General features: G+C 39.6%; 2 protein-coding genes across 2 annotated transcripts; both read left to right on the top strand.

Annotated features, from left to right (window-relative positions):
* The first annotated feature begins 2373 nt into the window (after positions 1-2373).
* Positions 2374-15180, top strand: il20ra (interleukin 20 receptor, alpha). The gene is made up of 7 exons (XM_053511519.1): positions 2374-2419; positions 6212-6362; positions 6955-7160; positions 8224-8396; positions 9723-9867; positions 11245-11384; positions 13320-15180. Exons 1-7 carry the CDS (start codon positions 2374-2376, stop codon positions 14046-14048), a joined length of 1590 nt encoding a protein of 529 aa, XP_053367494.1. The 3' UTR covers positions 14049-15180.
* Positions 15181-16544: 1364 nt separating this feature from the next.
* Positions 16545-25194, top strand: cfap206 (cilia and flagella associated protein 206). The gene is made up of 12 exons (XM_053491051.1): positions 16545-16713; positions 16910-16993; positions 17445-17535; positions 19172-19360; positions 19978-20136; positions 20765-20970; positions 21135-21254; positions 21362-21560; positions 21709-21849; positions 22787-22980; positions 23088-23231; positions 23379-25194. Exons 1-12 carry the CDS (start codon positions 16606-16608, stop codon positions 23646-23648), a joined length of 1905 nt encoding a protein of 634 aa, XP_053347026.1. The 5' UTR covers positions 16545-16605; the 3' UTR covers positions 23649-25194.
* The last annotated feature ends 50 nt before the right edge of the window (positions 25195-25244 follow it).

Consider the following 25244-nt stretch of genomic DNA (forward strand, 5'->3'; position numbering starts at 1 on the left):
CTTTTTTCTGATGAGTCTCTTGCGTGGTTTTCTTATGGACACAGAGCTGTTTAGGTCTGTGATCTCTCATCACGCTGTGTGTGTGTGTGTGTGTGTGTGTGTGTGTGTACAGAAATGCATTCATCCTTACTATTAATCACACATTAAATTGTTCAGCACATTCTTTCATTTTTTAATCTCCTCAGTTGTTTTCTTTGCTTAATGCGGCCCAGTAACCTGGCCATGCGGTGTGTTTCCTGCTCAGACCGGTCGAATGCCGCACATGCAATGAAACCGAGCGTGTCTACTGCTTCCTCAACCGTTCAGATTTAACCCAAATATGTCTTAAATGTCAGCCCACAAATACCCTGTCTATCTGCACCACCATCATCCTACGAGCTTCAGTAAAGCCAAGTACATCCTGATGAGATCTCGGATGTGATACAGAGCAGAGTTTACCGTTAAGAAAGAAAAAAAACATTGCATAGTCGGGGTGTAACAACACACCGTAGCACGATGTATCACGACGGATCACTTATACTGTAACTACTGTACCAGATGCCCTTTATGTCATCATGTCAACTCTAGAGGGCGCCACGTGATAAATCTCCATCTCTCCTGGTTCCTTTTTGTTCTCACAGTTCAATGAAAATGTTTTCTCTCTTTTTTTTCCCACTGCATGAGACATTGTCCTTGTTTCTTTCTTTTTATTTTGCACTGTTGTGTTCAAGTCAAACCAGGACTTTTGATTGTACAGATTTCTGAGTGGCTGTGATTTAAAACGCCGGCCTCCCAGGAACTCCTTTAATGGCCCCAACATGTGGAAATGGGCTGCACGGAGGGGAGTGCTTGGTGGGTTTCCTCAGGGTACTCCGGGTTTCTCCCACAGTCCAAAGACATGCAGGTTCGTCTGATTGACGTTGCCAAATTTCCTGTAGTGTATTGGCACCCTGCCCAGGGTGTGCCCTGCCTCCTGCCCAAAGTGTCCCAGGGCAGCCTGAACACAGACTTTAAATGACTGAATGAATGAGTGACTCTGAGTAAAGGCTGCTGTCGGAGTTTCATTTCGCACAACCGGTAACCCAAGCAGAGTGTAGTCAAGAGGAAAAACAACACAACTGACATGTCGTTGAAAGGTGTTTGAGATGGTGGTGTGTGATTAATCAGTGAACTATTGAGAAAATGAGGAAATCCCAGTTTGTCCACATGTGAGTGGGGCACTTCCTTATAGCTGCTTTTGATTTCTTTCTCAGCTTTATTTCCGCGAGCTCACAGTACACAACCTCATGTGACTATACAGTACTTATACTTATATATATTAGATATATATTATAGATTTATACTTTGTGCAATACTTCCTTCTTTCTAACAATACACTGGTTGCTCCAAGCCCCACTGCACGTATATGTACATGCCATTGTATATACTGCTATATTTATATTTTTGTTTACTGCTCCTGCTCTTTGATCTCTACCAAACAAATTTTGTTGTATCAGATCGACAACAATAAAGTCTCTTTATCTCTTTATCTTTATCTGAGACTGCAAAATAATATAATCCAACACAGTGAAGGTCTGTGCAGTGTGTTCACAAAAGCATGAACACCTTTTAGTGAATCGTGTATGCTAAAATTATTATTTTTTACTTAATGTAAACAGCAGCACAGTGCATTTTGAATTTGCTATAACAGTAGATCAAAGGTTTTTTTTTTATTATCTTTTTTTATTAGGTTTTTATATTAACTTGTAAAGGTAACGTTTCTGATTACATTCCAGATCTTTCAGATTTTTTCCGATACTATACAAATCTATAAAACTTTCTATAAAAACTAAAATTATTCTTAACTGATTAATACACATTTTTTGCATCATCTTTTTTGCTTCGATTAAAACTTTAATGTCTCCTTTTTACAGAATCTGTCTCTGTTTATTTCAGTTCTGTCTCAGATATTCGTGTTTCTAACTCAAATGCAATAATAATAATAATAATAATGAGCATCATATTTAATTGAACATTTAACATCTGTGTAATGATTTGATACATTTATTATGTTATGCTTTGATGTAAAACGATACATAATGAGAATAAGCCCAGTGCGCCTTCAATCTTTAAACATCAAGGGCAACCTTTGACGCGTGCGAGTGTTACTATAGCAACCTGTAGCTCCGCCCATTTGGGTGGTGAGTGAGAGCACACTGTGACCGAGAGGGAGAGAGAGAGAAAGAGAGAGAGAGAGAGAGGAAGAAACATGGAGTAGTTCAACACTCTTTTTATGTCTCTTTTATTTATTTATTTATTGTTATAATTTAAAAGAAAAACAACAACAGAGGGAAGTAGGAGAGGACTCCAGCTGCAGGGGCATGGCGGTGTACAGATGTGTTTCCTTCTGCAGACATGTCTAACCTTCTAACAGCTGCTCTCCTGCTGCTCCTGTCCCCAGGTAAGAACAAAAAGTATATATAGTATATAGACACATACATACATGATCTTTTTTCTATAAGCAGTTTAAGTATTTTTTGTGTAACTAATTTCCGATGGTTGTCTAATGGTGGTTATGACCATAGGTATTTATTCACCTCTAGTCAGCACTCATTCACACACACTCATACACACACTGCAGGCAGTTCATCTGCATGTCTTTGGACTATTGGAGGAAGAACCGGAGGAAACCCACCAAACACAGGGAGAACATGCAAACACCATGCAGCTTATCTTTATTCTAGTAATACGCTAAAAAAAAATAAAAAGATGGGATGTTTTAAGAACAATGACTGCCTTGAGGTTGTGAAAATGACGGAAATCATCATTAAAGCCAAAGAATATGTTTTTCCACTCAGTTTTGATTAAAAAAAATCTTATTACTTATTGTTTTTTTATTTATTTATGGGTGAAATGAAGCTTTCACACTGTTTTCTCAGTTTTAGTTGAAGTTTTCAACTTTTTCCTCTTTTAGTACTACTTCTAAATAACTTTTATTTTGTATCTTTTTTATTTATTATAATATTTTTTTTATTTATCTTTTACATAAGTACTTTTTCTTATCTTTTTAAACTTTTTATCTTTAATTATTTGTTTATATTTATCTTTAATAATATAGGTACTTTAAGATTGTGTTCCTCTCTAAATCACATTTCTTCTTCTTCTTCTTCTTTCGCTATGATAACGCCACCTAGAAGTAAGTGACAAGCCAGAAACATTACATCATGATACTCAAAGACTAATACACGATACATAATATGATACAGTGTTTCAATTTGTGAACAAACCGTAAGTGAAAGCGATGAGGTGACAGAACATAAGCAGAGTACCGGTTTTTGTTTTTACAGTAAAAGCAAACAAACAAACAAACAAAAATTTTAATCTGGGATCAAACTAAAATAAATCTGTCTCAACGTGTCGCAGGGATTTTTTTTCCTTAACCCCCAATATATATATATATATATATACTGTATTTATATAATAAATTCATTTGAATGTGTTTGTTTTTTACATGATAATACTGGACACTTTGATCGAAGCTGCTTTCCTTGGTGTATACACTCACCTAAAGGATTATTAGGAACACCACACTAATACGGTGTTTGACCCCCTTTACCCTCAGAACTGCCTTAATTCTACATGGCATTGATTCAACAAGGTGCTGAAAGCATTCTTTAGAAATGTTGGCCCATATTGATAGGATAGCATCTTGCAGTTGATGGAGATTTGTGGGATGCACATCCAGGGCATGAAGCGTTCCACCACATCCCAAAGATGCTCTATTGGGTTGAGATCTGGTGACTGTGGGGGCCATTTTAGTACAGTGACCTCATTGTCATGTTCAAGAAACCAATTTGAAATGATTCGAGCTTTGTGACATGGTGCATTATCCTGCTGGAAGTAGCCATCAGAGGATGGGTACATGGTGGTCATAAAGGGATGGACATGGTCAGAAACAATGCTCAGGTAGGCTGTGGCATTTAAACGATGCCCAATTGGCACTAAGGGGCCTAAAGTGTGCCAAGAAAACATCCCCCACACCATTACACCACCACCACCAGCCTGCACAGTGGTAACAAGGCATGATGGATCCATGTTCTCATTCTGTTTACACCAAATTCTGACTTTACCATTTGAATGTCTCAACAGAAATCGAGACTCATCAGACCAGGCAACATTTTTCAGTCTTCAATTGTCCAACTTTGGTGAGCTCGTGCAACTTGTAGCCTCTTTTTCCTATTTGTAGTGGAGATGAGTGGTACCCGGTGGGGTCTTCTGCTGTTGTAGCCCATCCGCCTCAAGGTTGTGCGTGTTGAGGCTTCACTTCATATGCTTTGCTTCATACCTCGGTTGTAACGAGTGGTTATTTTAGTCAAAGTTGCTCTTCTATCAGCTTGAATCAGTCGGCCCATTCTCCTCTGACCTCTAGCATCAACAAGGCATTTTCGCCCACAGGACTGACGCATACTGGATGTTTTTCCCTTTTCACACCATTCTTTATAAACCCTAGAAATGGTTGTGTGTGAAAATCCCAGTAACTGAGCAGATTGTGAAATACTCAGACCGGCCAGTCTGGCACCAACAACCATGCCACGCTCAACATTGCTTAAATCACCTTTCTTTCCCATCTGACATTCAGTTTGGAGTTCAGGAGATTGTCTTGACCAGGACCACACCCCTAAATGCATTAAAGCAACTGGCATGGGATTGGTTGATTAGATAATTGCATTAATGAGAAATTGAACAGATGTTCCTAATAATCCTTTGGGTGAGTGTAAATCTGTTCATTATACTTAAAGTTAATAATTTAATGACAAATCCTTTTTTTAAATAAAAAAAGAAAGCATTAATTGTTTAATTGTTTGCAGAAAATCAGAAGTTTTATGTCTCATTGATGATTTGAGTTTCTTTAGCGGCGGTCCAGTCGTCCTGTCTGTATCACACTGAACCCGTGACATTTAGTTTTTGTCCTCAAACGGCTAGAGTTGTGTTTTTTCCACTGTAGGTTCAACATGCTCTTTCATCTCAGTTTGTGCACCTGAACACACACACACACACACACACACACACACAACTTCACTGTGGTGTTTTTATTTTTCTCACTCAGTATGTGAGTTGTGCTCTAGTGTATTTTTCTCTTTAAAGAAAAAATAAAAAAAAACACACACACACACGCACACACGCTTACACAGGAAGCCGAGGTGAGATCAGATCAGGGAGACAGACGGGGTTTTTCTTGTGGTTTGCTGAAATCTCTGAATGTTGATGTGTAGATGTTGTTTCTGAAGCTCTGACTGAAATACACTGCAAACATTATGGCTTAGAGTTAGACTGACTGACTATCGGTCTATCCATCCACTCATCCATCCATCCATTCACCATTCATCCATCCGCCATCCATCCATCCATCCATCAATCCATCCATCCATCCATCCATCAATCCATCCATCCATCCATCCATCAATCCATCCATCCATCCATCCATCAATCCATCCATCCATCCATCCATCCATCCACCATCCATTCACCATTCATCCATCCGCCATCCATCCATCCATCCATCCATCAATCCATCCATCCATCCATCCATCCATCCACCATCCATTCACCATTCATCCATCCACCATCCATCCATCCATCCATCCATCCATCCATCCATCCATCCATCCATTCATCCACCATCCATCCATCTATTCATCCACCCATCCACCCATCCATCCACCATCCATCCATCAATCCATCCACCATCCATCCATCTACCATCCACCATCCATCCATCCACTATCCACCCATCCACTATCCACCCATCCACCATCCACCCATCCACCATCCATCCATCCACCCAGTCACTGTTGTGCAGGTGTGTGTGTGTGTGTGTGTGTGTGTGTGTGAACGTGTTACATCAGTTCATTTGTAGCTGTGGTGCGAGTAAAACTGGTCACCCCGTTTGTGATTTGTATGAAACAAGAGCAGCGTCCAGCACTTTAGTTTTTTTTTTTTTTTGTGGTCTGAAGGTGTACAGTACCTGGTGCCACTTCTGCCCACACTGTCGACATGTATCTTAAAGTTAATTAAAATAAATTCTACACTATGTTTTAATGTCTTAATCTTTATATTTCTGTTCAAGCTGATAAAATAGGGCTTTGTACCTTGTCTTCTCAGATTTATTATTATTATTGTTATTATTTTTATTACTTTAATTCTCTATTCAGTTAAAATAGTAAAGGTGCATTTCTTAATTTATCTCTGTTAGTGTCTGGTGTATGGGCAGTAGCTGAAGAGCCTGGACCTGCTGCACCACGGGACGTTCATTTCCACTCGGTGAACCTGAGGAACACGGTGCGCTGGAGCTCAGGAACACGCGGCGACGGCCCAGGCACAACCTACACGGTGGAGTACGCCATGTGAGTCAACCCCGAGACAACAGGGCTTACGCCACTCTCACTACTCCTTTTACATCACATTCACACACACACACACTCCTCTATTTACATCTCATGCTACACACTCCTTGTGTAGCTCACAGACACACACACACACTGTTACTTCATATTAACAGAATCAGTCTCAGATTGTTACGTTATTAAGACAACGCAAAAATTGCAAACCTGAGGATTAAAAAAAACTTGACACTGGAGACTCCTTACAAAAATATCACTCACTCACTCACCGCTTTATCCTGTATTCTGAGTTGCGCGGGGTGGGGGGTGGGGGCCCTGGAGCTTATCCCAGGATATGAGGCGGGAATCGAACCCAGAACCTGGAGGTGTGAGGCAACAGGAAGTCTAAACACTACTACAACAACGCCTCCTTACAATAATCTCAATTAATTGTTTTTGTTTAACTTACATAAATCTCATTATTTTTTAAAATCTCGCACACGTCTCTATAAATGAATCGTTAAAATGGAAAACATATTGTATCAAACATTTTCCCGGGAACTTGTGAGACTACTCTATAGCGTGTGTGTTCATTTACTCCGTCCTGTTTGTATAGATACGGCGATGCTGTGGATGTGGGAGGGACCGAGCAGGTGAAGTGGAGGACGGTGGAGCAGTGTGCTGATGTCACACAGACGGAGTGCGACGTGACGGATCAGACCAGCGACACGGAGGAGAAATATTACGCCAGAGTGAGAGCCAACGGGCCGAACGGGCGCTCGGAGTGGACCGAGACCGACAGCAGGCTGGGTCTCAGCGACAGTGAGTTCAGCAGGAACTTATGAGATAGCTACATGCTGAAGTACTAACAGCGGTAGTAGTAGAAGAAGAAGAAGATAATGTTTGGATTATTGCTTTCTATTTCCTAGAATCTATTTGATCATTTCCAGGAAGCTCTTTAACCTAAAAAGAACTCCAATGCAAATCCCGCCGCACTGATTGCAGTAATTATGCGCCGCTTATCATGTCTTAAATCCTGCTTCCTTGTCACTGATTTATTCTTTACACAGATACAGTAGATCACTCGGCCACGTCGCTGCACTTTGACCCTCAATAAACCCTCAGCGTCTCGATACAGAAAAAATCAGTCAAGTACAGATTTGAGGAAGAAAAATTCATGCCACAGGATTTAGTTTCACAATATGTTTAGATTAACTCGATTGAGTCATCTCTACCAATCGGTTTAAAAAGAATATACTACAGTCGCTAAATAATAAGACTTGAAATGTTCGGTGCCATACCGCCAGAAATAAAGTCCATCTTATGCCATTTGTACTGTTGCACGCCCACGTTAACAACAAAAAAAAAATTGTGTTAATATTTTGATAGTTTTACCATAAAGTGGACGAGGTGTTGCCATGGAAACGAGAATGTATTAATATAAACCTGTCAGAGCCCTTTCACAAAATAAAAACTAATCTGATCCAACAATTCTGTCAAATCTTTAATCTAGTCAATTATATCTACATTTTCGAAATTTATGATTAAATCTAAATTAATTTTTAAAAAATGTTTTATTAAAAATTACCTGCATTTTAAAACTTACAGTGTTTACAGGGTTATCGTTATGAACTTTTTATAATTTAGATAGCTTTAAATCTTTTTTCTAAAAATAAAATAAATTTAAATTTTGTTAATAAACATTAACAAGCAATTTATACTTAGAAAATTAAACTGTCTAGAATTCTGATTAATAGTCTTAGATTTGGTTGATTGTTACCCCATAATAAGAATTAATTAAAAATTTTGACAAGAATCAAGATATTTTCACTTTTATATTTATTAATGTTTTTAAAAAAAGAAAATGTATTTCTTTTTCCGTTAGCCATTTTAGGCGCTCCGCAGGTGAACGTTAGCGTGGTGGAACTCAAGCTGCACGTCAGGCTGAGCGGCCCGTTCCGATGGAGGACTCGCGGAAAGAAGCGGCAGTTGATGTTCAAAATCCTCCCTTACATGATGTACAACATCACCGTCTACAACAACAGGAGCAAACGCACGGTAGGGCTCTGAGCTACAAACACTCGGGATTATTCATCAGAGAGATAATAAGATTATATATATCTCTATATTTATATATTATAATATTTTATTTATTTATTTGTTAGCTGAAACATTGTTTGTCTTGGCGTCAACATTCTCCAAAAACCCTTTAAACACATTTAATTCACTGGCGGCAGACGCACAGGAAGTATCTTCACTTCACTGATCCCGTGACAGAAAGAAGTATTTCGATATTTCGATTTCGATGTTAACTTCTGGTTGAAAATCAGGCGGCTCGACGTCGTGTCTAAAGTTTGAAGTTTGTGTAATAAGGTTTTACGGAGGTGCATATACGAAACGTTTTGTTATAGAAAACATTGCGTGTCTGAGAATAATTATTTGCCAGACTGAACAGCAAAAGTCAGAAAATGGTATTTATCTCATTTTGCTGTCAAACTGTGCAAACTGTTTCATAAACAGCAAAGCCCTTTTGATTTTCCAGAAGAACATTTGACCAAATCAGATGTTTTCTTAATCGGCTCTTACTCCAATGAGAAGTGTGGAAACACCAGGGATATTAAACACCATATACAGTATATCGAAAATGTAAGTCTTTTATTGAATGTTAAATCGAGTTATGAAAAGTAGGGAAAAAACAGGCATCTCCATGTGGGAGCTGTTTACAGCAAGGAGGTTTACAGCGTCCTCGTTATCACTCCCGACACAAAGAGGATCTGGTTACGGAAGTTTGGGTTTATGAAGGAAAAAAACACTCCAGAAACTTCAGGACTGCGGATTGGCTCTCCCACCCTCGAGGTCGTGTGAAGATCAGCCTGGGTTCATGGACAATAAGAGCGGTGTCGGATCTCACTGGGGCGTTCAGCTGATCCGGGACACAGTGTCGAAGACAACAACAATGGCGTGCAACAGAATCCTGCTGAGAAATCTAGACTGTGGAGCTCCCGGGTGAAGATCGACACCTGAGCAGTGTGTATGTGTGTAGCTAAATGCGCAGTAGGATTACTAGCGATGACTAAATCCAATCACGCCACAGTGCTGACAGAGTCCTAATTGGTCAGAAGGTGTTGATTAGTTTGATCAGCTCTCTCCACGTATATAAACCTGCTCGCTCTAATTCGTTATCGTTATCGTTTCCATAGTTACATGAATAAACATGTACAGTATGTAAATATGTTTAAGAAGAAAACACCCATGAAGCGCCGCATCAAGGCGGTAACGGTAACTGCACTTAGTTTCCTATAACCTGTAACATTTCCTATAATTGCACCTGGGTTTGAAAAACGAAACACATCATTTACTTTTCCTTTCTCATTTGTTCATCAGGAATCCATCCAACAGAGGAAAGGGCTCCTGAAGCACGGCCCGCTGGAGTACAACACCGAGTACTGCGTGAGAGCAGAGGTGTTCTCGCTCACTCTTCCCCTAACCAGCACTCCTTCGGACTGGATCTGCGTCTCCACCCCTGACGGTAACGCCCTCCACTTAATATTCAGCTGTCACAGCTACCAACCAATTATCCTACGTTTACATTAGCACACGATAAGTGTGAATCTTTGTTTGTCTTCGCTGGCGTGCGTAGCGACCGCTAATGTTGTTTATTGCGGGTGCGGCCTTGAGTTTTAATTCTGTGTTCAGTGTCTCTTGTAACAACAAATGGATCAGCTTTATCGCATGCTAATTATACTAAATACCAACGCTCACCCAGTTTAAACTCCAAGACTTATGTTCCTTCGGAGTGTCTCTACAGACATTTAATATGATTTCGACAGGATAAAATAAACCACAGCCCTGAGCTTTTCCTCCAGATTTAATCCTAGGTAGGAGCTGAAGTGCTGAACTGGAGAAACATCTCACGGTACGCTGGATACGATCGTGCAGAAGAATCATTTGAGCTAATCTTTTACAATGACTGTAAAAATGGTCACCTGTACCCTGGTTCTCATGCTCCAGAGAGAAGCTCAGAAATCAGAGGATAAGCAAGACTACTGTATATTACCCCGGGGTATTACAGTACATCTCTACATCATTGTGTGATCACAATGTGTCAGAACAGGTTTAGGAGAGACAGAGCAAACATTCCTTGAGAACCTCACCTCATCATGGTGGGAGTAATTATGTCATAAAATGCACTTCCTCATGCAGCCGGGCCGGTTGTTCACTGAGTACAGAATGTAGACGAGGTAGATTTCAGAATTTCTGATTTGTCTGTATTGTCACTTGCACATGATACATTTTTTTTCAATAATAAAGATCATATCATGTGCAAAGTTGTCTCACACATACATAATACCAGTGGAGGTGCAGTAGCGAACGTGTTTAGACCCAAGTTCGGATTTATTTTCTTGCAAGAACGGTATTGTGTCGATTGCGTTTGTAAAACCCATCAAGCTCCATGATGATGAAACTGTTTCTCACGAAGACCTTCCCAGGAAAGCAAGACCAAACCTGAGCTCTGCTGCAGAGGAGACGTTCATTTAGAGTCACCAGCCTCAGAAATCACCAATTAACCTCAAACAAGACCTCAAACTAAAGGCGTTATGAAGCTTTAAATAGCAAACGTAGCAGATATACATCTCAATATCAACTGTTCAGAGGAGATTACAGTATTTTCTGGTTGGATAAACGCCTTCAGTTTTGTTTTACAGTGTGGAAAGAAATAAACATAAGGAACGACCATGGAGTTAGAAGAGTTGTACAAACCTTTGACTGGTAGTGTAAGAAAGACAAAAAACCTATACAGTTATGTATACGCTGGTTATGAGTAGAAATTGGAAAACAAGTGATACTGCAATAACACGCCTCGCCCCCTAATGACCCTTTTGTTTTTGTCTTTCTTTTTCTCCAGACCCGTTTAAAGCTCAGATGCTGCTGCTGATGTTAGGAGGCGTCGTCCCCACCGCTATTTGTCTGTTTGTTTTAGCCGTAGTTGGAGGTTTAGCTTATTATTACATCTGCGGTCACAAACAGCGGCTGCCCAAAACCATGGTGAGTCACATTTAACGTAAAACACACACCTCACACACTGGTACAGAATCATATTTGGGGCATTTTTAAGCAGGTAAAGGTATAGCAGGAGCTATTAGTCTGAGCAGAGACCGCACACATTTGGCCTGATTTTAGTCCTGAATCCGACTTATTGTATTTTGTAACCGGCCCGAAGTTGTAGTTATCCCGGGCGCTGATTAATCACCTGAACTACCAGTGATCTGACTCCTGGACCATCTGATGGCTTTCTGGTGTGACAGATATTTTGGCCCGGACCCCTGAGTCATCTGTAGATCGCAATCTTGAATCCCAAATGATGTTGTACCCTCAGAGAGAGCTGACTGGACAAGCTGTCTCAGGGGGAGGGACGGGTGGCATTCTAGCACTCTCGTATCAATCATGGTGATGCTAGCCGATCAGGGTTGTCTGTGAGCTCACCTACGATCTCTGCGTTGTCTCTTTGCTGTACCTTCCCTACGGTGCACGAGCAAGCAGTTTGTTTTGTGTCCCTTCCCCTGCTGGAGGTTATGGCCTTGATGGCAGACTGCCCAAATGACAGGTGGAAATTGGCTCCAATTTAATTAAATTGCAAAAAAAGTGAAATTTTCTTTTGTTGTCTTAAAGTCTGATTTCCAACAATCGAATAAGTCTGTCTGCGTACACTTCAAATCTCTTCGTAAAACAGACAGATCGTTCTCCAGCATCTTCTTAACCATTTTCAAACCCGCACGTATTTAGTTTTTCTTTCATTTTTTGGTTCAAATTGTAAAAAGTAACTCTGCTTTTCTCCTCTTGTGACATGAAGCGTTGACTTTGGATATCTAGTTTGAATTAAAACCGAGTTGGAATCGTTATTCAACAAACGTCAGGGTTTCTGATTAAGTGTAGAGTGTGAGCAGCGACGTCGCGGCTTAAGGCTGCGTAGGACGAGCGGGAAAAATATTTAGCGTGAAAAAGCATGTCGCACGCGATCGATAACAGTCGCACAGTGTCCGCTCAGCCTTAGAGGAACATGTATTAATGTATCAGGTATTACGGTATTCATTCTGACTTTACTAAAAAATCACAATTACTGTAACTAATACAAGTTTACATGAACAGAAATGTGTTTGAAATGTGGAAAGATTAAAATATTTAATTACAGAATTACAACCTAAAAATATATATAAACAAAAAACTAATACAGATACAGTATGTAACATCATCAAAGCTGTATCACTACATCAGAAACTAAACTGATAGCTATATAAAAATTCTCCATTCTCAACATATTAGAGAATTAGGAATCATTGTGTATCTGTTTTATTCCAAATTCACATGATTACAGAGATAATAATGATAGTATTTTTTAATAATGATGAGGCGTAATGTTTGTCTGATGAGGCGTAAGGAGTGTCTTGCTTTGCGAAATGTTGCTCGGCCGCATGGTTTCACTTCAGCCCTCGCTCTGGAATTCAGACGCTCCTCGATCGGCTAGTCAGGCAGCATGCTAGGTAGAGGGCTGATGCTACGCCTTCGGATCAGACACACACACACACACACACACACACATAGACATACATATACAGTGGCTTCATTCCTTTAACCCTGAACTCTGGAGTAATTACGGTTTTATTCAGTCATGCTAACGTCACAGCTCTTTAGTAGTAATGAGAGTAATTAGGCTGATTTCACACAGGCGTGGAAAATAAACAGAACGCCTCGCTGTAATTAACTAACTCACCTAGCTTGATCGCAGGATATGATTTCTCAGCTCAGGATCAAACCCACAACCCCATCTAAATGTTCCCTCCTTCACTGATAGGTCCACCTATTAGTCCTCTGAAAAAAACGACACGCTTAACATACCATCAACGTTTAAAATTAGGATGTTGTATTAGAATTATAATTGTCAATATTTATACTAATCAGTTTTTCTCCCATCTTTTTCTGTAGAAGGACATTCAGCAGGACACGCACGTGGACAGGGAGGTCCAGATGTTCCAGCCGGAGAAATGTTCGCCCACTATAAATGTCGTCATCATCAGCATGGGGGAGTCAAAGCCCAGCTTTCCCGGCCCAAGTCATGGTGGTGTCGATATTCCACGGCCCGCTCCGCTTGCTGTCATGGGCGAGGCGCCGATACAAGCAACTTATGCGGCGCAGGACGCACAGAATGCAGCTACAGAAGAAGAAAAAGAAGAAGAAGAAGCACCAGCAGCAGCAGGTCTACAAAGCCATCACAGCTCTTTGGGTGAGGATTACGGTTTTGTGCTTCATGAAAACAGGAGCCAGGTTGCCAGGTGCCCGTATAACTCCCAAGCGGGAGTAAACTGTATAATCGGTCCCAGCCTGTACATGGCACAGCCTGGAAGGACAGAACAAGCACAGGATGTATATGAAGAAGAAGAAGAAGAAGAAGAAAACAGAGAAACAACGACGTTCTTTGACTGGGACAGAGAAACTGGCACGCTCCAGCTGGAGTTCCCTCTGTTCAAGAAGCTCCGCTTTGAGACCCCGGAAACCACAGAGACGCAGACGAGGGAGGACACCGCGCCGCTCCTACGCCGTCCTGTCCTCACCAGTGTGGTGGTCAAGCAGGGCTCAGAGGAGAGAGAAGACGATGACCTGCTCCTGAGGATGGAGAAAGACTGGAACCTTCAGGTCCAGAGCACGGCCGAGTAGCTACCACAAATCTACACTCTACATTAATCTCCTTGGGATACTGATGGAGAACCGAACACCACTCTCTGGCAGAAGGATCCTCCTGATGGGCGACAGATCTTTGGTTTTAAATGCAGTAACTGATGCAGTAGGTTTTACTGTATATAATGTGAAACATGAGAGTAATGAAGAACACTTTACTTGTTTTTTGGGGAAATTTACAGAAATTCAGTTAAAACAAAAGGCAAGGAGAGAGACAGAGAAAAAAGTCACTCGGGGAGAGACAGACATACAGAGACATTGAGACAAACTAACCGAGATAGATGAAAAGAGAAGCTGGATGTGTATAGAGAGAGAAAGAAAGAGTAAAAAAAAGTGGACAGAGACATGAAGCGAGAGAGCGACAGACAGACAGAGGCAGAGACATACAGCAGAGTGTGGCAGACAGATAGACAGACAGACAGGGCTAGAGAGATATGAATAAAGAGAGACAGAGAGACATGTAGACAGAATGAGACAGTAGTGTTACAAACTGATCACTCAACAAGATGAAGACAGTAAATACAGACAGTATCACAGACAGTATGTCTCACACTCAGGGACAGGATTAGCTTTAGCGAGCTCTGCTAACGTCTAATCTCAAAACATTCCAGAAATATTTAAACAGCGTCATAAATATTTCCCATATTACTGTGAAGGTTCGATAAAATATATATATATATTTTTTTTACATAAAACACACAAACATCTGGATGAAGATTTTATACAGTATACATTCATAAGAGCACTTTGAACACATCTGTATAACTAATACACACACACACACACACGCACACACACACACACACAATTATTATACAAACAAATGTTAATTTTATACTTTGTGGCCTCAGGGTAAAAAAAAGTGAGTAAACAACAAACAAACTATTCACAGAATGTTTAACATATGCATGTGATCATGTGATGTCATGTTTTGTTTATGTAAGAAGCGTTTTCAGAATATTTATCATTATTTTATTATCATCGTCTCCTTTAATGTGAAACGTTCCTGAGCAGGGAAATAAATACCTAAACGCTGAAGAGAGTTTTGTCACATGAAGGATTCGTGTGTGTATACTTTTTAAATATATTAAAAGCTTAATTTGTTATTTTATTGCGTTGACAATTATTTGCAACAATTTCATCTTTCTAACTAAGTATATATATATATATTTATAGGCCTATATCATAAATATCATGAAGTATATTTTAACTAGTTTTAATAAACACAACACAGAAATAAAACCTGGACAGAAAAAAGTGTGATCTGTAAAAAACTGTTTTGAGGCTCATGTTCTCTTGTTGACTTTGTCGCCACCTAGTGGCGGTGGAAATCGTTGCTCAAGTCTTGTTGAAGGTGTTCTGTTTCACTTCTTACATTGTATTGCTTTTTTTTAATCACTTTTAAAAGATGTTCTCAGATGGACACCCTGAGGAACCCCTTTAAAGTTCTCGATTGCATTAAAAAATGAGTAATGTATAAGATGGAAAACTTCATACATTAAAGTATATTTAATTTATAAATACGGTATATATTTATTCTTTTATATATTTATACTTTTCTTTTTGGCCCAAGAACTATAAATTTCAAAAAGTACACAGACCCTTTAGATTACTTTCCTTTCTTCTTTCCTTCCTTCCTCTTGTTTTTTCTCCATTTATAGAGTAGAGATTTAATACATATTAGACTGACCTTCCAGAATGCCAATGAAAAAACAACAGATTTTAAGATAAAAATAAACGTTTTTAAGAAAAAAAAGCTGAATTCTTCAAGGGACAAGTAAAAACTGTAAAAGTAAAAGGTAAATGTAACTTTAAAGGTAAACAGGAGTTTTAGAGGGGAAAAAAAAAGCTTTTTTGGGAAAAGATTTTGGGAGAGGACCAAAGACTTTCAATGGAGACCAAAGGGAAACCTTATGGATTTCCATAAACATAACTATTTAGTTAACATCCTAGCTTGTTATGTTACACCAAACTGAAGTTGGTTGAGAAAAGATAGCTAGCTTTATAGGAAATTTATGTCATCCAGGGGTCGGGTTTGAGGTTTTGGCTTTTGGCTAGTCCAACTGGACGGATATGTCCCCTAGTCTAACTGGACGGATATGTCCCCTGGATAGGGAGTAAGAAATGGCTTACATTGGTTTCTCATAACGTACAAAATAATTCCGCACTTATGTAAAGTAGCACAAAAATAAGATAAAAAGGAAGGAGAAGCAGGTGAAACAGTGAATAAATGAAAAAAAAAGGCATTTATATCATATTTATGGCTTTAATTATACACACAGACACTTACAAACATGTACATACGCTTGTTTAAAAAAGATATGCAGTTGTAATTTAGTAAACAATCATTCGAGTGTTAATTCTGTTGTTTTTGTCGCCCCCGTCTGGCGAGTTATGGACCTACACTAGGCCTTTGTTTACATCACCATGGCAACCAGTGTCGCGATCCCTGCCTGTCTGGACCGTAAGCTGTCCTGTAGTGCAGGCATATGATCGAGAAAAGTACTTTTAAATCGAAGTTTTTATAATCTGCAGGATGTCTCGAGCGCAGGCCGAGAGCGTTATTAAGACTATAATCCGTGACATAGCGGAGCAGTGCTACAGGCGCGGCCAGACTGTGTCTGAGACCCTCATCGCCTTCATGGTGAGCCTTGAACTGTCTTATTTATACTTTATTGTTATAATTATTATTATTATTATTATTACTATTATTATTCTGCTCTTTATTTTGTAAAATTTTTAACAGCTTTAGTGTGAAACATTTACTCGATTAACTCTTTTTATTAATAAGAAAGTATTATGTAATAATGAGATCTTTAACATTATAATCTCTGTCTCAGGTTAAAGCTGTTGTCTTAGACCCCAGGAACATGTTTATCGTCGACCGGGCTCTGACCCTGCAGGACATGGAGAAACTGGTCGAGGTATTTCCTCTTTAAATGAACCATTAAGCAATTCATAATAATGCACTCTGTGTTAGAGTTTACCGTTGCCATAGTAACAGCTCATTCACAGGGACCGATCCCTGTGGTGTTGAAGGTATAAAACACCTGGGGACATGCTGTTAGAGGAGCATAATCCATTTATTTTTGGTATTGTGGTCCGTACATTTGCCTTTGGGTTTAAAAGTGGATGAGTTTCCAGCTTCATGACAACTGATTGTAATTCACACACTGCGGGCAAATTACAATTAGCCTAATCTGCACCAACACGGGGCTTGCACATGCAAACTCGAACCCGGACCCTGGAGGTGCGAGGCGACACTGGCAACCACTCCTTATATTATATGATGATGTTGATTTATTTCCTCTAAGAGCATGCCGCAGAGTGTTGTATATGAGCACATGAGTGAGGTGTGTGTTTGTCTTCTCTCAGCTGTGTGTGAAGCGACTGCTGGATCACAACAGTCCTGCTTTGGACACCATTAAAATGCAGGTTCACTTCGATATGAATTACACATCTCGACGTAAGTCACGTTTATTTATTTTTTTTATTCCTTAACTGTGTGTGTGTGTGTGTGTGCGATGTGAAAAATTCCTGTTCGGTCTGTTCAGTGCTGTGTGTCTGTTTCTGTTACTGGTTTGTTTGTTCTGTGGCGTTCGCCTGCTCTGTCTTCACTTCTTGGCTATTTCTGTTTTTACGCATTAATTCCCAGCTCATTCATTTTTTTTTTTCCCCCTGTTTTTTCACCCTCTAATACTTTCCGATTGCGATCATGCTTGTTTAATTCTCTCTGTCGTCATGGAAACCAATTAGGGTTATTGGATTTGTTCAGACAGATCATGTTACGTGTTCTCATGAAGTCCTTGCTTAAAGTGTGCTTAAGTTTTGACTTCATAAATTACTGCATATAAAAATGTATAATACTGTTATTTGCTAAAAATTTCTTCAACTTGCAGTGCTGTGCTGACTTAAAAAAGTAAAGCCCAGTAAACATATATTAATAAAAGTCAGTATTTGGTGTGACGATGCTTTAATAGCATTTTAGTCTCAGGAACTCTTTGTGCAGTTTTATAAGGAACTTCGTTACTACGTTTTATCACAGTTCTTCGGCTGTTCCACAGCTTCTTTGTTGCATTTATTTATTTATTTTATCTAAAAAGTGCTTGAACATATAATACGCTGCTTGCTTTTTTTGGCATACGATTATTTTTCTGTGACTTTTATCTTTTTTGTGGACAAACTGAAATCTGAAAGTTTGAAAATTAGGTTTATTTTGTACAGACTCGATGATAAAATTGTAAAATAACAAAAAGTATCTATGCAAAAAAATCTAGCTCTATGCATACAGGGTGATTAAGACTTTTGCACAGTATTGTATAATCTTAAAACAAACCCAGCGATACCAACATACAGTGTATTATAAATTGAAACGTTTCTAATTTGTGATTAATTTAATATTTTTAAAAGACTAATCTTCCAATAATAACTCATTATGAAAGGATTTATAAATAAGTAGATGTAGAAGTAGACGACTTTGTCTGCGTGGAATTTAATTGCACACTCATAAGCGCATTATAAAAAAATGCACAGCACCATCTGTTGTATTTTGAAATTAACCAATTATTTTTCAAGGATTATTTTTATGATATAAGGCCATTTTCCATTTAAATTTGAAATTAGGATATCTTCTTTTCCCACAGTCTGATTGCGATGAAATAACACACATAAGTTAACTGAAGCTCAGCCAAATACACCTGTGAAAACAGCATTAAAATTAATTCAGTAGTTTTTACGTGATGCGTGCACAAACAAACAGACAGACAAAAATTCTAAGAACCATCTTGATTATTATTATTATTATTTACAAATTGCTTTAATGGACAGACACGCCAACATCACGGTTTTATTATATGTATAAATAATAAGATATCTAAAGATCACAGAAGTGAAAAATTTTCACATTATTAGCAGCAGTTTTGGATGTCTCTATAATGTGTGATTACTTTTGCAGGAGTTTCTTTCAAATCCCAAACCCATGTTCCGATCACTATGGTCTACTAACTGTTACTAGATTGCATATCTTAGAGTAAGATCCCTAATAAATCAGCACTATGATCCTGTCCATGTGTATGGTGTAAACCGTGTTCACCTTCGGACAGGTGAGTTTGTGGAGGAGCACCAGAAGGTGGTTCAGATGCGTCTAAATCCCGTTCGCCGGGAAATCACGGACAGCAGTGCCAAGAGACGAGAGGAACTGGACGCTCTTTACGGCAGGATCGTCACCTACATGCTCTTGCGTTCCGGCCTCGGCTCGCCATCCGACCCGAACAACATACAAGAAGCAACAGGTGAGAAATGCTTGTGTGAGATGTCTGAGAGATCGTTTAAGAGCTTTCTATGCTTCATTGAAAATGCCTTATATGCCGTATGTTTATATATATATAAGATAAGAATATTAACTGTTTATTCCAGTGGGGCATCGTAATGCATTATTAGACTATACTGAGATAAAATTCTAAAGGCATGTAATTTCACAGCCATGATGACTTGGAAGCAGGTGGGTGAGTTTGAGATCACAATAAAATATCGAGTTCTATAACAGACTGTGAGATGTCAGATTGATAATCTAATGATACATAACAGAAACAGATTGAATCACATGCTTGTGACAACATCAGTCAGTTGATTCTTCTTCTTCTTCTTGAATGTCCACTTTGTTGCATTACTGCCACCTTCTGCTCTTGATCTTCTCCATCTTTCTTTCAGATTAAATCTGCTTTTCTAGTCCAGTCACCCTTAAGAAACCTAGGAAATCCTTTCTTCCTTGTCCTCTTTCTTTATTTTCTTGAAATACTTTTCACAGTGTACACAACCTTTCCAAATTCTCAACAACTCCAAGGTTTGTCATAAACACAAGGTTGATGCAGTTGAGGTTGTATGTGTGTTTATGTGTCATGTATTATAGCCGCTTTGCAGAGCGTGTTCCCATCATCAGAGCTGGCCGCCTTCATGTCCCTGCTCAAACAAGATAAAGAACAGCAGCTGAAAGAGCTGACCACGATCGTGACCGGGATTCGCCTCTTCAACAAGGACAGAGGGAAAGGAGGAGAGAGCATCGACAACCGTGAGCATTTATGATGTTAGCGTTCACAAGCAGCTGTTCAGACAGTAGTGCAGATTTATAGTCATTATTGTCCTTTTTATAATCTGTTGCTGTTGTTGTATTACTTTTTTGTTGTAACAAGTAATCTAACGCGTTAGGTCCGACATTTAAGTACTCAGTTATTTAGTTATATTTTTTAAAATGTAATCCGTTATTTAGACAATTCATGTAATCCGTGAGCCAGACAGCAGTCATTCCGTTACTGTGTGTGCGTGAAAGTCATCCTACAAGGCTAGAGATAGGGGTATTAGTAGTTAACAGATTATGGGCGTGATATATAGAGTGATGATGGTTTATAAAGGTCTTGACTAAAACAACATGCATGGGGAATATACAGTATATACGTTTAGATAACATTAATGGAAGGAGTCTACAGTGTTAGTGCTAACAGTCAGAGGTAAATCTGTACCTGTCAGATCTTTGGGACAGGGAAGATTATGCAGAATTTTATTATTTTTTCCCCTAATGCGTTTATAAAGATTGTAAAAAAAAACAATATTATGAAGCGCACGTGTTCTTTAAAATAATTATGATAACGATTTCCTTGTTCCTGTGTGGATGCGCACCTCGTTATGGATCTCTCGTAAAGTGCTGGCCGTCCTGAACACCGCTCTTCCTGCTGCCAGCAAAGATGTAGAGCGTGAACTGGAAGGGACGCAGCATCTCACCTGGCGCTACACCACCCTGCTGGAGAAAGGCTCCGCACCCGACACTGATCCCAAGCTAAAAAGGGACTTGCTCATGCAGGCTCTGTACAATTTACGCCAACATGAAACCTTTCTCAAGATCATACTAGTGAGTTCCAGAGTTGTTCAAGGAGGAAATGGCTTTTGTCTTGAGAACAATACGATACTGTATACTATTGTTTAGAAAACATTTTTTAAATGCATTTGTGTGAATTAAATTTAATCTTTACTTATCAATTTGCTAATACATAGCAACCCATTTGTCTCCACCAGGCAGACGTGATCACATCTGCACAGAAAGTGGAGGCTCTTCAAACTGACCTTATATCTAGGATGAGGGTGCTGAATGCCACAGTTCATGAAAAAACTGCTGTACCATCCTCCCAAGTTTTCGTAAGTTTTCCCTCGCTCTGCCGAAATGTTGTAAATATACACATGATAAAATCATGTCTAAACCTCTAAAGTCTGATCTTATTTCCTTCCTTCTCCCTTTCCTTTAGCCTCACTTCACCGCCTTGGCCAAGCTGTGGGCGGGACTTCAGAATGAGATGTTCCTGTTGAACATGCTCAGGAAAGCGGCGCTGAGCCTAAGGCCATTCCTCTCGGCTCAATCCGAACTGCTAAACAAGGAACAGCTGGATCAGATGCTCCAGGGGGAGGTAATCAAATCTGATGCAGAGAGAGTCGCCGAGAGCTCGGGTATGTTCCCAAACATTTTCATTATTGGTGAAATTAATATTTTTTAGACCAGATCACTTTTAGAGATGTTTTAGTACATTATTCTCCTGTGATTCCACAATTCCTTTTACACACCCCATTTTCCCCTTGTTGTTTGTGTGTCCGTCAGAGGATCGAGTCGATCCGGTGGAGATGAAGTCGTACGAGTGGATTCTGCCCGAGACCACAGCTAACTTTGAGCAGCTCCCCCTGCAGTACAGGGGTGTGTGTGGATACACTCTTATCGAGAAGAATGGCCTCTTGCTTCCAGGTTCATAGCAAAACTTTTACTTCTACATACAAAATGCTAGCAGAGGCACCTTCTGGGTTTAGGTGACAAAATATTGAGGAGTGCTCATGAGACTAGACAGCATTTCAACTACTATGTCTTCAGATACTTAAAGGGTAGAAGTTTGTAATCTAAAGGTTATCTACAATAGTGAAACATCATACTTGGGTTGAGCCTGGGTGAATAATTCTACTTTGGCCTCCATGTTAGCTTTTCTTGTTTGTCCTCTGACTGGTGACAATATACAAAGGAAAGGATACTTCCACGTGACTTGTGGCTTATTGCGTTCCCTGTACAAACATTTTATTGGTTCTTCATTTTAACGATTTAGCTACATACAGCTATGTATACTCTACAAAACCTGAATTTTGTCTTGTTACTAGGGAGTTACTAATTTACCTGAAGCAAAAGAAGCATTGTAATATTTGCATGAATTCTAGCTTTTATACCAACATTTGATGGGGTGGTGATCAGCCTACCTTAAATGGGCCAGGGGTAGCTCAGTGGTTAAGGCATTGGACTACAGTTCAGAAGATTCCAGTTTCAAACCCCACAACCACCAAGTTGCCACTGTTGGGCCCTTGAGCGCGGCCCTTAACCCTCAACTGCTCAGATGTGTAATGAGATAAAAATGTAAGTCGCTCTGGATAGGAGCGTCTTCCAAATGCCTAAATGTATGTATGCTAATTTCTTCCAAACTCTATTTTTCTTTGTAAAGTCTCTACCCACATTTAATAAGAAGTCATACCTGATAGTATACGATGTTGTTATGGTTGTAACTTTGTGCTGGTTCAGGCATTTCATGTTAACTAGTGATATCATCAGTCTGTAATTAATAAAGGACATGCTCTACAGTATATTTACAGTATAATGCAGATGTCCATATGTCTGGACTTCTATCTGCTTTATCTTTCCAAAGGAAATCCCAACATTGGCATCCTGAAGCACAAGGAGAAATACTACAGCTTCACCTCCAAACAGGCTGCATATCAGTTCGCCTCAAAAGCAGATGAGTACATTGAGCAGATAACAGAAAACGCAAAGAGATCTCCGGAGCTGATTCAGCTGCTAGAGCTTCATCAGCAGTTTGCCACAGTCACTCAGCACTCTCAGGTATCATGGAAGTGGGATTTACCCCTACTTATTTATTTTCTCTACCTCCTCTATAATAATTTTCAGAAAATGTCACACTCATTAATGTGACAAATGTGCCTTCATAGATGCAATCAAGTGAAAGACTGTTGGTGAAACCCATCAGCAAAAGTGACAGCAGCACACAGACGGACACACACCTGATGGAGAGCAATATCATGAAATCTTACGAGTGGAATGAGTGGGAGTTGAGACGCAAAGCCATCAAACTGGTGAGACATGCATCTGTTCAGTTATATACACTCTAATTGACATTATTCGATATTTCTTACATTTACTGAACATAATATAGTTTACATTCTCAAGGCTACTGAATAAGTTTATCATATTGTTTTTTTTTTTTTTAATCACACTCAAAGGCCAATCTGCGCAGTAAAGTAACCCACTCGATGCAGACAGACGTGAGCTACTTGAAGAGAGACAACAACACCCAGACGTTCGCCCCTAAATACGCTGCCTGCCAGACGAAGAGAGATGGCCAGAGCAGCGTCCCAAAACCTCAGATCTACCTGACTGGGCTGAGAGGAGGACCGAGTCAAACCACTCAAATGACAAAAATAGATTTAACTCTGTCAGAAGAGATAAATGCGGGCACAGCAACAGACACAGAACGACAACAACAACAGTAAACTTAACAAATGTGAGACTGAACTTAGAACTATATGTAAATATAGCTATATATATAGAGTATATTTACACACACACACACACACCTATAAAAATGTTTGGGTGAGGCCAATTGGAACATGGTAAAGAGATGCATTCTAAGAGAATAGAGTCTGAGACAAATTTCAAATAAAAGTCCAAACACAGAATCCATGGAAAATGGGGATCATGGATCAGTGAAGGAATCTTTTTAAAGAAAGACTGTACTCAAAACATCAGGCCAGAAAGATGAGGGAGAGTGAGACTTATATGTGGCAATAAACTGGATGCAAATGACTATAAAACAAGACCCAAGAAACAAGAAAGTCCATAGGTTTAAGGCACCCTCCAGGGGTTATCCTTGACATAGTCCCTTTCAAGAAGGTGGTCCAAGATAACCCCCCGAAAATCTTTTAGCCTACCTCAAGCCTGTCATACAGGGCATTGGGACTGGGGTTTGGCATGGTGGCTATGATTTAAACAGGCCTGGATATGTGACTAAGACGGAAACTTGGGACAGGGACAGAGCTGTGGCTTGGCACAAAAACAGACCTGGTTCTTGTTAAAGGGATAAAGCTTGGAATCCTTGAACCTGGTTGGCAGAACTAACACAATGGGTAGTGGATCAAGGAAAGTCTTAATCACAATATCTAGTCTTCTTGAAACTGGACACTTGGGCAAGCATGATGTCTTCACAGCCAGATGGCAGAAGCCAGCCAAGGCTCTTAAATTCAGCCAGTGAAAACAGCAGCATATCCTTGGTGCCAGAGAACGCTGCTGAGCTAGGTGAATAGGGTGTAGTATTTGGGCACAACTCAGGCGAAACAGGGCATGGCTGATGGGGTGCAGAGCAATGCTTAGGCGGGGACAGAGTTAGGATATAAGACAGAACTATCAGACATTTCAGAGGACAGGGCTATCAGATCTATGAAGACAGAACAGAGCTTGCTTTCTGTCAGAGAAAGGGATAAATGCAGACATAGCATATTCACAGATGTGAATAAAAATAAATATAAACAAAAACAATAACAAGTACAGTTGCAAAGCAATAATGTCCAGGCCCAAGCACCTGTGCCATCACCACCTGGGCAGAAATAATAACCACAGAAAAACAACATTAAGCGTAACAGTTGTAAGTTAAAGTCTAAACAGTTGTGAGACTAAATGACTGAACCTAGAGCTATAAACAGTACACAAACAAAACTAAACAAGTTTCAGCTGAGGCCAACTGAAACAAAAAACAGAAGTGAATTCTGGGAGCTCCAAGATAAAGTCCAAAGTAAAAGTCCAACGCAGTACTAGATAGTAGTGAGGTATCTAGTACTGTGTTTAACTGACATGTTTAATAATGGTTACTGTAATGTAACTGAAAGCAATAAAAAATGGGTAAAATGCCTGATGTGATGTCCATCAATGTAAATGTGGGAGAATTAATATGCACTGTAAAACATCATCAGAAATGTTAAAAGGTCTGGCAGAAATGGTGGCAAACAATTACAGTTTAATCACAGTAAAATACCAAAGGTTTTTCTGCTGTGAGTTTCCATATTTTTGGTGTAATTATACTGCACGATATTGGT

This window comes from Clarias gariepinus, chromosome 2 (genome assembly GCF_024256425.1).
Source record: "Clarias gariepinus isolate MV-2021 ecotype Netherlands chromosome 2, CGAR_prim_01v2, whole genome shotgun sequence".
Lineage (NCBI taxonomy): Eukaryota > Metazoa > Chordata > Actinopteri > Siluriformes > Clariidae > Clarias > Clarias gariepinus.